A 14546-nucleotide genomic window follows, 5' to 3' on the forward strand; every position below is an offset into this window, starting at 1 on the left:
AAGCAAAGTAAAATAGCCCAATGGAGAGGGAGTGGGAGGAGAAGGCAAGGGGATGTAATGTTAGTTTCTATTGACTTATTTGGTTTTTCTGGTAGAAAGCCCAGCCTCAGCATGTAGGCCTTTGAGATATATTCTTACCTTTTTCCCAAATGTGTTAAGCTGGCAGGATTTATCAGGTTTTGATGATTTGGGACATTTTCCTGTTTGTTCAACTTTTTCTTCTTTCATCAAAATTTGGTGACAATTTCCTCTTCTACAACAAGGGCTTGGGATGGGTGATCAGAGTTAGGGTAAGGAGTCTGTTCAGTCCAAATGCCAGCAGAGGCCTGCTGCAAACAGGGTGGGATTAAGAGAGTTTTATAGGGGAAGAGAAGTTAAAAGATTTTTCAGCAGCTTTCCAGTCAAGTAGGTCATATTTAATTAGATGCTACAGTTTTTATAGCATGAAATCACAAGAAAGTGCCCTTTGGTACCCAGTTCTGGTGTATCACACTTTGAAGTAGAGCTGGTGGTAGTAGCAGAACTGGCTGTTCAGATGGTGATTCCTTTTTTTAGCTCTTGTTGGGGAAGGAAGTATGAAAATGATTACTTGCTGAGATCCTTTGACTCAACTATTGCTGTGTGCATTTCTTGAAATGAGTTTAGAAGTTGCAGTCACTTTTCTAGTGAAGAAACATCAGACTATGACAATTTCCTTAATTTACTGATAGTTTTGTAGGGTGTCACTGTAACATGGAGGATAACACATTGGTGAATCCAAGTCAGGAACAACTCCTTAATAGGACAAACATTTCTTTCTCAAATAAAGGTTACACAGCTACTTGCTGAATGGTGAGTGTAGAGCATTTTGTAGTGACAAATCAATTGCTCATTTGAATTACCCACAAGTTTGAGGCAAGGAATGCAAAGACTTGTTCTGGACTCCTTAAGGTTTATAGCCAAGTGAATTCTCAAGATAGGAAAGAATCAGATGAGAGAGTTCCTTGCTGGTGACTTGCTGGTATTTATCAGATGTGGTTATAGATCCTGTCCAAAGCTGAGAAGGCTTCATTGACACTGAGTTGTTGTTTAGTGAGTGTTCATGAATTAGGAAGTTTAATTGGAACATTTATTGTGGGGAAAAGTCATAATGAAAGGGAGAGCTGGTAAAGCTCTCAGTGACTGTTTTTCCCTCATTTGAAGAAGTTGTGGCCCCAGATCTGCAGATGGGAGCTCCTGTTGGGCAGAGCCTGGGTGGTGCAGGGCTCGCCCTGTGCCGGCACAGGCAGGAGTGGCTGCGGGCTGGGCACGTGAACAGCTCCAGCCTGGTGGATCCTGGCTAAATTTAATTCTGGCTGCATTCCACGGGTGAGATCAAGGCTGGGCAATGACACAAGAGCAGAGCTTAGAGCAAGAGCCTGGATGTGGGTAAGAAGGGGCTTGAGGGAAGAGTGAGGACTTGTGTGGGAAAGGATTAAGGTGCAGGGCAGAACAGGGATAGGCAGGAGTGCGGGAGGGGCGGTTCTCTGCATTGGGAAGGATTGGATGTCATCAGGAATGTGGAGGTGACAGCATGGACTCAGCTGGCATCTGGGGGAGCAGAACTGTCATTTGAGGGAGTTAAAAGGTGACAGGGGAGTCTGGTTCTGACAGGACTTGGCCACTGCTCCCGTGGGAGTCCCTCAGGCATGGTGACCCCATTGCTCCCAAACTCCTCGGCTATGGCTGTCTGAAATGTGCTGGTCCTCCACTGACAACCTCCTGAAACAGTCAAGGGGCATGGAAAACAAACTGCAGGCTTGCACTGGTCAGGGTGTTTAGGAGAGCATTATGTCACTAATTTCAGAGGGAAAGTTTTTGCTGTATTTGAGAAACAGGTTTTATAATAGTTCACCTGCTGATATAAAACCACAGATTTTGAGGTGATTGCACACAAAGCCACTCTATCAAAATACACAGGAAGTTATGAAACTAAGCCTTGATGACAGGTCTGCAAACTTTGCATTGATATATTGTACTGTAAATATTTCCCCTTTTTGTGGATCTGGAAATGCTGGTCTTATATAGAAATTTTTGTTTTGTTTCGTTTTTTCTTGGTATGAACCAAATCAAAACTTGAAACAAGCTTTTACAGTAAAGAACTGTGTAGAATTGGGAGGAAAAAAGCATTGTGGATGAGACATGACTTAAAAATATAGAGGCAGTATAAAATTTATACATCTGAAAAACCAGAATATTTTCTTACATGTATGGAGTAAGATCTTTGAGTTAATTTTATAATAGCATTCAGGGCCTGGAAGTGTGTGTAAATTCTAAAATGTCTGTGATCCTTTCTATGCCTTCTCTGTACACTCTGATTTACTGATAAATAATTTATTGTGTGGTAACATGGAGCACATATGGAATCAGAAAGAATATGTAAACAATTTTTTTTGTTGTTGCTTTATTATTTTGCAGGTAATACAGAACAGTTCTCCTGCAGGTATTGTTTCAAATAATTTGTGTGGTGACTGATTTTTATTCTTTGACAGGAGAAAATTCAGATCCAGTTGTCGCAGTCTTTTGAAAAAGAAGAAAAACCTGCAAAAGATGAATCAGAAAAGGAAAAATCCAGTGATAAACTGTCCAGAAAAATGTTATCAAGAGGTTTGCTCTCTCTCCTTGTGTTATTCAATATACTGTATAGATAAAGAACATAGGAAAATACAGTTCTGCTTCCAGGTCTTCATTGCATAAACATTGCGTTATTTTTTAAAAATTTTATTTGCAAATGAAGCAAATAGATCAGACACCTTTGAGCTAGAGGAGGAGAAGGAAAGAGAGCTTTAGAGACTTCATCAAACACTCCAGCAAATGCTTCTCCTTTCTGTCCTGACTGTGCAGAGCAGCATAAAAAACCAGCAGTGCTGACTCGGTTGTGTCCAAGTGTTCTTTAAGCTGACTTCACGAGTCAGTGGAAGCTCGTGTCTTGTTCCTGGGCTTTGTTGTTACAGGACTTGTGACACTGAAGTGAGAGTGGCACAGCTCCCTTTGTACTTTTTCTGCTCCTCATTCAACAGGCATCCATGTTCTCCTTTGTTTATTTTACTTCTGATAGTATCTGGAATTTTTTCAGTAAAGTTTTGGAGTAAGGGTAGAACTACATAAATAAAAGGGACAAGTATTATGTTTTCACTTAAATCTTCCTGCCTTCTGGATTAAAATTACAGTCTGTGTGCTGAAAATCTATGGGTTTAATCTGAAAGAGAGCTGTGAAATCAATGACATAAACTATCAGTTCATGTCCATGCTGCCTGATGCCTCCTTATGCATTTAAGATGGCAAATCATTTTACAGCTCTTCCATTAAATATCCAGAATGTTTACCTAAATATCTTAGATCAGATGGAGTATAGGAAATACCTTTAGAGCTGGAATTCTTTCTGAGACAGGTGGCACTTGTCCAACTCATGTCCTGCAATTCCATAAGGCATTCCTCATGTGGAATTTCAGTGCAGCTTGTCCCAGCTGGCAGCCAGGTATTTGTGAAATAAAAAAACACTGGGATGGAGAACTTAACCTGCATTTATAAATCTCAGTCTTTGAAATGATGCCTTAAACACCACCCCCAAATACCCAACAGGTAATAATGGGGGGTTGAGAGCAAAATGACAAAATGCCAGTGTTATAGGGTGGCTGTTCTGAATTCAACCACTCTCTCCTCTGAAGGTTAATTACTTCCCAATATAGGATATGCCAAAATAGAAAATTATGGAATTTTAGCATCAGTTCTAGTAATTATCACTAAATCATTGCTCACTTGCAAATTAGAAAAATTGAAGTAAATTATTACTGAATCTTTACATTTTTGTCAGGATAGCTTTTTTTGCCTTCTCTTCAGAATCAAAAGTAATTCCAAAACATAAATGCTCAGACTTGGTTGGTTTCCCTCAAACTCTCTGGGCAGCCTGAAGAGCTGGGACATGGGCATAAGTTTAAGTTGTGCCTAACTGAGTTGAGACTAGGTTAACACATAAGTAGTTCTTGGAAGACACCTAGTTCCAAAAATACTGTTCCAACACCTGTTGGTTTGAATCCTAGTACCTCGAAGGATGCTCCTGTAAGGGAAGATTTGGGGTTAAATCATTCCTTTCAGGGACAGATTTTAGGGGATAGCATGTAACTGAACACTTTGCTTCACTGAAACTGGAAAGGAGGGGAAAGGTTGAGACTACTTTTGGAAATAGTAGTCATCTAAACATGATGTGCAAACAAAGCCCAACAGAACAAGGATTTTTAGTAGTGCAAAACACCACTTTGTGAAGGTTAAACTTACATTCTGAAGTACAAAATTTCTTTGGGCAGCATCCAGTAGTTGAGTAGATGGGCTGCTGCTGCTCCATAGTTGTGTACACACACTGCAGTGTGGGTAGTGAGAAAATGTGGCAGGCTGCTGGCAATTGGGTCTCTCAAGGTGATTACCTGCTTCACAACATACAGCCAGTTGTTATGAATAGTGGTGTTCTTGAAACTCCTGCTTCTGCATTACCCTTGAATTAGGGGATAGTGGGTGGTGGTGGGCTTTCTGTTTTGTTTTTGACTTGTGGGCCTTTCTCCTGGAAACTGGAAGCATTTAATTTTGGCAGCAATGTACTTAATGGTTATATAGTATTGATCCATGTATAGTTTGTTCAGCAATAATTGGAAAACAGCTTCTTCAGAATGTAATTTTGCTCTCTTCCCCTTACCCTTAGATTCCAGCCAGGAGTATACAGATTCCACTGGTATAGATCTTCATGAATTTTTAGTAAATACATTAAAAAACAATCCCAGGTAAGAATCAATAATGTCAACTTTCTTTGTTTTTCTTTCTTGTTGTTGCCTGAGGCATCACACTACCTGGTTTTTTTGTTTGTGGTTTTATTTTTTCCCCCTCTTAAATGTCTAACTCTCCATGTCAGTTATTCAGGGTGAGATTTTGTTGCACAGACTGTCTAAAACACCACTGCAATTGGTTTGCTTTTTGAGCAGAGGTTCAGGACATTGAAGTGGTTTAAATGCTTTTAATGCTTAATATGCAAATGATGTGTTCAGTCTATGTGCAATTCTCTCCCTGAATGGGCTTCAATGTATTGTCTCTAAACCTTGCACTGTCTTGGCACCTGTTTGTTAGAGACCAAATTGCCTTCTCTGATCCTAATCTGTCTTGCACTGAATTTATAGATAAAGGCATTTTTTAAAGCTGTACCCTATAACTGTAGCTAGAGATTTTCATTCTGCACATGAGAAACCAAATCTGACCTAATCCAAGTCCATCATTTGTTAGCAACAGTGCTGACCTGGTTCTGTTGCTCTGAGGTTTGCAGTCTGTCCCTGTCTTGTTTGTTCTTTCCCTCACTGGGGTTTTGTGCTGGCTTTGTGGCTGTAGTGCAAGGCAAGGAATTAACTTCGTGCAATTGTGCTGTGCCACAAAAGCTGCTTCACTGCTATTTGTTATTCATTCATGTTATAGGTAGAACTTCCAATATGATCATTTATTTGGATTCCATTTTAGTCAGAATAAATGTGACATGAGCCATCATATGGCCAAAGCCATAGTCCTGTAGAGTAAAATCAGAAAGCACGGACCTCTGTGAGACTTAGTAGGTGGCTCCTGTTTAAAGCCATGAAGCATCCCAGTGGAAACAAGGAATTGTAAGTGAAGAACTCACAATGTGTTTCCACGCACAGTGACTGGGAAGCTTGGTCTCTTGATGTGCACAGATTATGAACTGTGCATCACTGGATTTCACTGCATCTTAATAGCTTATTAGAACCAGTGCAAGCAGTTTCAGGAAGAGTGTTCCTTCCTACCACCTTGAGTTTTAGCTTTTTTGTGTTTCTAATATGTCAGCACATTGCCACATGTGCCAGCTTTAAGCCCTTGGTTGTTGGTGAAGTGCCCCCACCACTTTCTCAGTGATCCCCTGATGTGCTTCACAATCCAAGGGCCAGCTGAGGCTTCTGCACACTCCCTGCCCACACCAACCAACAGGGAACAACCTCAGCCCTGCTTTTCCTCCTGGAGCCTGTCCTCTCTATGACTGTGCTTCCTGCTGAGCCTCCTGGGCAGGGACTTCTTGGAGGATCTGTGTACTCTGATACCTGAGAGCAAAACAGCATGGTTCAATACAAAATAGCAAAAAAAAGAATACCTTGTCCTAAAAATTCTGCATTTGACACCTGCTGGTCCTATTTCCAGTCTGCCATCATCCCTTGATCACAGCTCTGATCTGTGTATTCTTAAGATGAATACAACTGCAGTTATTGGAGTGTCTCATATGTGAGTTGCTGTGTTTTTATTTTCAGGGACAGAATGATGCTGCTGAAATTAGAACAGGAAATTTTAGATTTCATTGGTAATAATGAGTAAGTACTGTACTCTCATAGGAAAAAAGAATTCAAGAGTGTTCCTGTTTATTTAATAAAGCTACTATTCCTTTCTTCCAGAGTACCAAGAAAAAAGTTTCCCCCAATGACATCTTACCATAGAATGCTGTTGCACAGGGTAGCTGCTTACTTTGGATTAGAGCACAACGTGGACCAGAGTGGGAAGTCAGTGATAGTAAATAAAACTAGCAATACAAGAATGTAAGTGTCAAAGCCTTGAAAAACCCTTTTGATGCATAGCTCTAACGCCTGGGATGTGTGAGGCAGTGATGCTGTAGCAGGTGAGGTCTGTCTCCTCTCTGGGAGCAGGCATCAAGGAGAGGTAGTTTAGAGCCCTTTACTGTTGATGTTTTTGCTGTGTGATAATGTGACATGTTTGAATTCTTTGGGGAAAGAAGGATGTTATCTCTGAGTTAAGAAATTTTGTTGCTTTTCTGGCAGAGACTCATTGCTAATTTTGTTTCTGTGAAATGCGAATTTATAGCAACTGTTTGTTTGTTTAAAGATTTACACCAGTAAAGTGTACAAAGTGCATTCTTTGTTTCTTTTGGATAGCAGAGCCAGCTCTTATCTTAGAATAGGGTCATTTCTGATTTGATGAAGGGAGGGGACTTGCACAACTGTGGCTTTTGTATTGTAAAATTCTACTGGGAAAATTCAGCTGTTGAAGTTCTTCTGTTGGAATAATGTTGCTTACAGATCTCTCATGGCCTTACAAATAAACATAGCAGGGGAGACAGACATCAATGGAAATGTCAATCAGGTTAACAAGCCATGGTGTGCTGCTTTACTGTGAGGGCTGGGGGGTTCTTGGAGAAACCCCCAGGAAAATGCATATTGCAGAGAAGATAGCACTGGGGTGGGCCACAGCAACTCTGAAACCTGTGTGGAATTGAGGTTTTCATTCAAGGGACCCAGCTGTTCTCTCCATTCTCTGCACTTGCTCTGTCTCCTCATTCTCTCTCAAAAAGACAAAGGTTTAATGTGTTGACATATTTATGCCACCTAGTTTCTAGTTTTAACTTAGAGCATTTGCCTGACACCGTGTTTTGTTGGTCTTGAACATGAAAACAGGAGTTTACAGTGCCTGCATATCTTAATCTCAGTCTTTAGGTACACTCCTTATAGCTTTGGGAGAAAAAGATCTTATTATCCACCCTATTTTAGAGTCAGTAGGATTGAAATGATATGCCACACTGAAATTGCACTTAAGTAAACAGTTTGTCCTCAGAAGTTTTAGAAATCTATAGAGAGCTTAAATATATGTTGAATACTTTATTATTTATGTATGTGTTTTTGCTTTGGCTGTACAATCTATATCTCAATTGGCTAGAAAGCCAAACATTTCTAATCTGTTGCCTTTGCATCTACCAGCATCTCTAGACTGAAGCTTCAGTCTACCACTTCAACTGTGGAATAAGAACGAGTGAAAGATTATTTCATTTTTATGCTTTTAAAAAAAATTTTAGACCATATTTAAATAGCTTGTGGCCTCTGGAAGCCCCTGTAGGTGTAGTTACTAATTAGCAGGCATTTCATCTAACCTGCAGACATAAAGATTCTTGATGTTTTCAATATTCTTATTTTAAATCACTTTGGATACAAAATAAGAATTTAGAAAGAAAACCTTGGAGATCTGCTCCATGTGGAATAAAGCCAAACTTACCTTTTCCTCATAGGCAGGTTCGCGGCTCCCTCGCCGAGCAGGGATGTTACTGACATCAACCACCCAGTGCACACTGGCACGTCTCAGTGGAGTGGGAGTTGGTGATTGCAGGGCAGTAAATTCAGAGACCTTTAAAAGAAAGAGGTAAGACAGTCTAAAGGTTCTCTGAAATGCCTGCTAATTATGTTTGGGCAGCCAGTACCCAATAGGCAGGGCTGGCTGTTTCGTAGAAAGAGCTCCCCTCACTCCATCCAGAAGTCCTAGGTAATGACAAATAACAGAAATAGAGAAGAGCATACATTTATGCTCTAATAGAGGACATCCTGTCCTCTATTAGACAAATATTTCCTGATTGTCTGAGCTCTTCTCTTACGATAGCAGTTGTTTTATTATTCAGGTACTTGGTATCTCTCTTTAATAACAAGGATTTGCAAAATACCACTTTTTCCTTCACAAAGTAGACAAAATACCAAAGCATTATTTATAATCTGTTGCTTCACTCTCTCCCTATGACTGTGTGAAGCTCTTGCTTGCCTGCATTATACTGTTCTTCTCTTACTCATTTCTGCTTAATTTTGTTTTAGAAGTTTCTAAATTTCAGTGCTTTCTCTTCTACCTTCTTTCTTCTGTTTTCCCTTGAAATGAACTCTGAGGTATTGCGGCTCTAGCGGCAAACACCTGTCTTCATTTCCATGCATGCCCAATATCCATTGCATGGCACCAGTTGGGATTCAAAAGCACTTCTGATTCCCCAAGGGCATGTGGTTTGCTTCCCACCTTAACTGGGAGTTGCAGCAAAAGCTTTGAAGGAGGAAGAGGTTTTTAAAAGCAGGTTTGTTATGCCTCAGGACAGGACCTGTCAGGGGTGCACCATATCTTTTCCATTGCCCAGACAGCCAAACTCTATTTATTTCAGTTGGAATATGAAGTATATTTTAAATTACACCTGAATATATTTCACTTTGTTCCACTGTGTGTACAGTATGTTTACAAAACCATAAATGTTTTCTTTGTAACAACTTTTCTCAGACCTGACCAAAAGTTTTGTGAGCATATAAAGGATGAGAAGAGCGATGACTTCCAGAAGCGGTACATCCTTAAGAGAGATAACTCTAGTTTAGACAAAGATGACAACCAGGTAAAGCACACATGGCTTATTCTTTCCACTTGCTGTGTTTGACTGTGCATTCTTGCTGTTTTCCTTTGCAAAATAACACTGTACCACTCAATTTAGATGAGAATACGATTAAAAGATGACAGAAGAAGTAAATCTATAGAAGAACGTGAAGAAGAATATCAGAGAGCTAGAGAAAGGATATTTGCACAAGATGTACGTATCAAAACCAGTCTGGCACTGTTTTCTATGAACCCTTCACACACATACATGCACAGGTGGCTTTCCAGGAAACTGATTCTGAATGACACTGAGCAGATAAGAGAATGTGGCCTGAGTGGGCTTTAAATGATATTGCAGTTACTGAGAAATCTGTTTTCTCTAATCGCTGCTGTATGAAACTCAAACAACGCAAGAATTATTGAGGAGTGTTCTCTAGTGTTACCTAGTGCAATGCATTTCCCCCCTTTTCATTGTTTTGTCCCTCACTGCAATTTAAGTTACAGAGTTTTGGTACTGCAATGATGTCAGTTGCTCAGAGCAATAATTAAAAGAAGAAAAAAACCCAAGAAAATTAAAAAACAAACTCTTTTCTCACTTGTATCTATAGCAGCCACATTATGAGTGGTAACAGTAAAATGATTTGAGGTCCAATATGTGAAATTCTTGTCAGGAATCTGATCTCCTGACTGGAGATACCCTACAAGACAACATTGTAGGCTACAATTCAATTGCAAGTAGTGATTATATTGAGTAAAACAGAACAAATATGTCTTTAAAAATATGTGTTACTTTTAATAATCCACTTCTGACATTTATCTATAACTCTTGCACATCCAAAAACCAGATTCCAAAGAGAGTAATGAGCTCTTGAGAGGCTAATTTATATTTTTCTGTTCACCTTAGTTACAAACAAGAAGAATGGACTTTTGGATATAAAATTGCATTTTCCTTTTGCATTTTAATTTACTATGTATTAAACCCTTAGAAGCTTTGTGCCAGATGTTGGGAGTCACAGTCAAGGACAAGATAATTTGAGTCAGGAGCAGCCTTTTTGGTTCTGTTGCATGTGCTCTGTAGCTCACCCAGACTGGTACCCAGGGCACTGAGCAGTTACTGCAGCAGCAGTGGCCTCTCCCCCTCCACCCTTCCCAGCAGAAGACAAGGCAGCTCAGGTGCTGTGACAGCCCTGGGAATCACACTCCAGCTGCAAGTGACAGAAGGCACCAAAGGCCCAAGGGAAGAATTGTAACTTCAGAAACAGTCTGATAGAAACCAACTCAGCAGCATTGTAACTATCCTCATGCTGACTTTGATCTCCTGCACATGGGCCTTTTTATGTTGTCTTGTTTCCTCATGGAAATTGTTCACCAACAGGTAAAGTTTTTCAGGCAGCTTAATATAAAGAGGGTGCTGTAGAAGTCTGTGTATAATGCAGAAGACTCCAGATTGCTGTGTGTTCTGTAGTAGGGTTTCTAAATGCCATTCATATTAATTTCTGCACTTCTTTGCCCCTCAGTCCCTGTGTTCCCAAGAGAATTATTTCACTGATAAAAGGTAAGAAAAATTACTGTTTAATTCTGTTTTGTCTTCCTATTTTCTTAATAAATATTAAGCTATCTTATTAAAATGTCAACAGAATCCAGGAGGAAGAAACTAATAGTACACAACAAAGACGACAGATACTTAGGTATTTGATGCTTTCTTTTAAAAAAACAAAACCTAAAGTATTCTGCATGCATTTACCTTTTCTTTCTTGTTTTTTTGTTTTCTTTTTTTTCTTTTTCCTTTTCCCTTCCTTTGCAAGCGCTGCTCGTGCTAACAGTTGAGTTTGTAACTTGTAGAATCAATAAGGAGGCATCGGGGAGATCGGCCAACAGCCACCAGAGCAGCACGGAGACGGAGCCGCGGCCCTGGAGCAGCACGGACTCCGACAGCTCCCTGCGCAACCTGAAACCCGCCGTCACCAAGGCCAGCAGCTTCAGCGGCATCTCGGTGCTGAGCCGCGGGGACAGCTCTGCCAGCAGCAAGAGCACGGGCAGGCTGTCCAAAACAGGTACGGCAGCCTCGGGGCGGGCTCTGGCGGCTGAGCCGGGGGGGGGGCGTGCCTGGTGCTCCCGTGGGGAGGCTCCCTGCATCTACAGACCCAGCCCTAGAGCCCTGATGTGACAAATGCAGCAAACACTTCCGGCTTTGGAAGGAGAATTTCCAAGTGTGCCAATGCCTTTCATCTCATGCAAAGGGTTTGAAAACTTTTTTTTTACCAGAATTTTTTTAGTATAAAATATTTGGGGTTCAGGTCTCGATTTCCAGTGGGGCAAAACTGTGACGGTGTTCACAGGGGTCTTAGGATGAGGGAAGAGATGAGGATCTGACTCCATGGTTCAGAAGGCTTGATTTATTATTTTATTGTATATATTATATTAAAACTATACTAAAAGAATAGAAGAAAGGAATTCATCAGAAAGCTGGCTAAGAATAGAAAAAGAAGGAATGAATAACAAAGGCTTGTGTCTCAGACAAGAGAGTCCAAGCCAGCTGACTGTGATTGGTCTCATGTGGTTGTTTCTAATTAATGGCCAATCACAGATCCAGCTGTTGCATTCCACAGCAGCAGATAACCATTGGTTACATTTTGTTCCTGAGGCCTCTCAGCTTCTCAGGAGGACAAATCCTTTTTCAGAAAATGTCATGGCTACACAAAACTGCATTGCAACATCTTAGGAAATTCTGCACTGTTATCCTACTTGTCAGATAAAACAGCTTTAGAGCCTGTGAATTGGTGGTTATTTTTATTGTGTTCTCTTTCTATTGTTAAATCAAAATGAATATGGCTCAAATGCTTACTTAATTTTTAGACTGCTGAGAAATGAGGTCAGTGGAACGAAGTTTACTGTTTAGTTTTCAAATTCAAAAATGTGGGAGAAAATTCTTATAAGGAGTCAGGGTTTCAAAGGGGGTTAACTTGTAATTAATGTGAAAACAAAATCTCAGAAAATATAGGAATGAATCTTCTGTGGGTCAAAAATGAAACTTAGTAAATATTTGTATTTCAAATGCCAACATAATTTGTTCCAGTTGCTAATCTCTGGAGAATTTTCAGGCTTGTAATACATGGGTGTGTTATTGCTGGCTATTTCAGAATTTGAAACAGAACTATAAAAAAGCATAATATAATTGCCTACCTTATTAGTATTGGCTTTGGATCTTATTTATAAAACTGGTTTCTAAAGAGAATCTATTTAAATTTTTTGCTTTTCCTTAAACCACTACTACCTTTTAGGCATATGGCCACACTGCTATATATTAATGCAGTAAAACAGTAACAAATTCTGTTTGTCCATTGTATACTTGTATAAAAAAGACCCAAACCAGTTCAAGGTATTTCTGCTGTAAAATTGTGCCATCATATGGAATTATTCCACTAGCAGTGTAGTGATGCTATTTGGCACAGCTTGAAAAGAAACTGCAGCCTGACAATCAAATACATTCTTAGAAATCTTTGTTGGCTAAATTTCAAGAACATAAAAGGATTCTTAAAATTTTTGCTGGAGTCTTTATTTTGGCATTCTGAGAATTTGGACATTCTAGGCTGGAAATGCCCACCTTGATGCTTGTTGCTTTGTGCAGTTCCAGGTTGTGATTGGCACATGTTGAGCTTGGGTTTGTTCACGTTGTTCAGGGATGTGCTTGGCTCTGGTTACAATGGCCTTAGCCTCACTTCTCTGCATAATCTAGAAGTGAACACACTTGGAAATGAATCCAAGTAACTCTGGTCAGGCAGTGATGGTTTTACAGAGCTGGGATGTGCTGTCTCGCCCAGTTTATAATTAATAGCTTTGATTTCACTTAATTCAGCAATAAAAATGGCCAATGCTTCAAGCTATGCTCTCTTTGTAAACACAAGTTGAAGGGTTACAATTAGCAACTTTTATAAGGGATTGCAGAGTAACTTCAAGCAGTACATAAATTCCATCTGAGTGCTTTTTGAGCCTTTCTTTTTCTTCTTGATTGTATAGAGGCTGCTAATGGAGAGTTTGTAAATTTAAACAACTGTATTCTGTTTCCAAGTGCTGCAAGTATCATGCACTTACAAAGTCTTTGCTAAATGTTATACCTAAAGCTCCAGGTGTCAAGTGATCTGGGAGCAGCAGTTCCACAGACCTCTCCATACTGGACTTTTGGAATATTTCTTTTAGCTGCATGCCTTGGCTTTCAGAAAGCTCAGGGTCTGGTTCTCCACTGCCTTGCAATGTTTATAGTAATTCATGTCTGTAAAATGAGTCCTGATTTCAATTGGCTGTTTCATCCTCCTTTGAAATTTGAATTGTTGCATAAAGCCAGGCTAAAGCTACCATCTTACCCTCATTTCATTTTTCCTAGCTATATTCTTGGTTTCAGCCTGCAAATTGTCAGAGAAGGAAACAAACAGTGTTGAGGGTTTTAGTGTAGTGCAAATTGTCCAGCAGGTGAGTCAGAGAAGATCTGACCCCCAGCAGAGGAAAGAAACTGGTCCTTGCTTGCATGCAGGCAGTGTGTGCAGGGCATGAGGCTTTAGCCAGCAAACCCACAGGGTCAGCAGGGCCCTGCAGTGCATTCCCTGCACAGCTGCAGGAGCTGGGGCTGGGATTCACTGCCCCAGTGCATCCACTCCAACATTTTGCAGGAATGACCAATCACTTCCATGAATCCTGGAGGTACAGATATGCATTTTCTGACCAGAAAACCAAGCTAGATATGAAAGCCTTACTTTGCAGTGCAATGCAGTGCTGAATTGACCCTTGGTTCACAGAAGGGACCTTGTAATGGTATTCCAGGGGAGATGGAGGGGGAGTCCATTGACCAGGCTGCTGTGAATAATGTTCTTAATGCTGAGCTTTCAGGGTGAGCACTTAAAGTGTATATTTTAAAGTGTGCTTGCTGTTACTGTCTCCAGGTAAAACCAATTTCTCATTACTCCTTTCCCAGGTTCAGAATCTTCTAGTAGTGTAGGGTCCTCCACGGGTTCTCTCTCTCACAGCCAGCAGCCTCTTCCAGTGCCAGCTCTAAGCCAGCCCTCCCCTGGCACGCCTGCCGTGTATCCAAGTGTCAGCTCTAGTAACTCTCTTTCCTTTGATGGTGGCATGAGCGGGCAAGTGGCACCTGCTGCTAGCAGCAGCTTCTTTCTGCTTCCCTTGGAAGCAGCGGGCATCCCGCCTGGCAGTGTGCTGGTCAACCCTCAAACAGGTTGGTACATGCTTGGGGGTGTCTGTGTTACACTGGGGAACTTGGAAAAGAATGCACGAGTGTTTGCATAAGGCTTCGTGTCACTATTGTCCTTTGTCCTTTATTTTTCTCTTCATTTTTTTTAATGTGGTTGTGTTCATTCAATGCACTTCAT

At 40.6% G+C, this 14546-nt stretch overlaps 1 protein-coding gene across 11 annotated transcripts in view; it reads left to right on the forward strand.

Moving 5' to 3' along the window:
* The window catches only part of R3HDM1 (R3H domain containing 1), a 55376-nt gene that overhangs the window by 11606 nt on the left and 29224 nt on the right, over positions 1–14546 (forward strand). For 8 of the 11 annotated variants that reach the window (XM_077181710.1, XM_077181711.1, XM_077181715.1 and 5 more), the window contains 10 exons: positions 2511–2625; positions 4712–4790; positions 6306–6365; positions 6447–6587; positions 9082–9190; positions 9287–9382; positions 10686–10723; positions 10806–10856; positions 11011–11222; positions 14135–14392. In XM_077181710.1, coding sequence (XP_077037825.1) covers positions 2511–2625; positions 4712–4790; positions 6306–6365; positions 6447–6587; positions 9082–9190; positions 9287–9382; positions 10686–10723; positions 10806–10856; positions 11011–11222; positions 14135–14392 — 1159 coding nt within the window. Of the gene's footprint in view, positions 1–2510; positions 2626–4711; positions 4791–6305; positions 6366–6446; positions 6588–8065; positions 8197–9081; positions 9191–9286; positions 9383–10685; positions 10724–10805; positions 10857–11010; positions 11223–14134; positions 14393–14546 lie in introns of those variants that run through there. The other 3 variants (XM_077181716.1, XM_077181720.1, XM_077181719.1) reach the window with 2 other exon arrangements.

This window comes from Agelaius phoeniceus, chromosome 7 (genome assembly GCF_051311805.1).
Source record: "Agelaius phoeniceus isolate bAgePho1 chromosome 7, bAgePho1.hap1, whole genome shotgun sequence".
NCBI lineage: Eukaryota > Metazoa > Chordata > Aves > Passeriformes > Icteridae > Agelaius > Agelaius phoeniceus.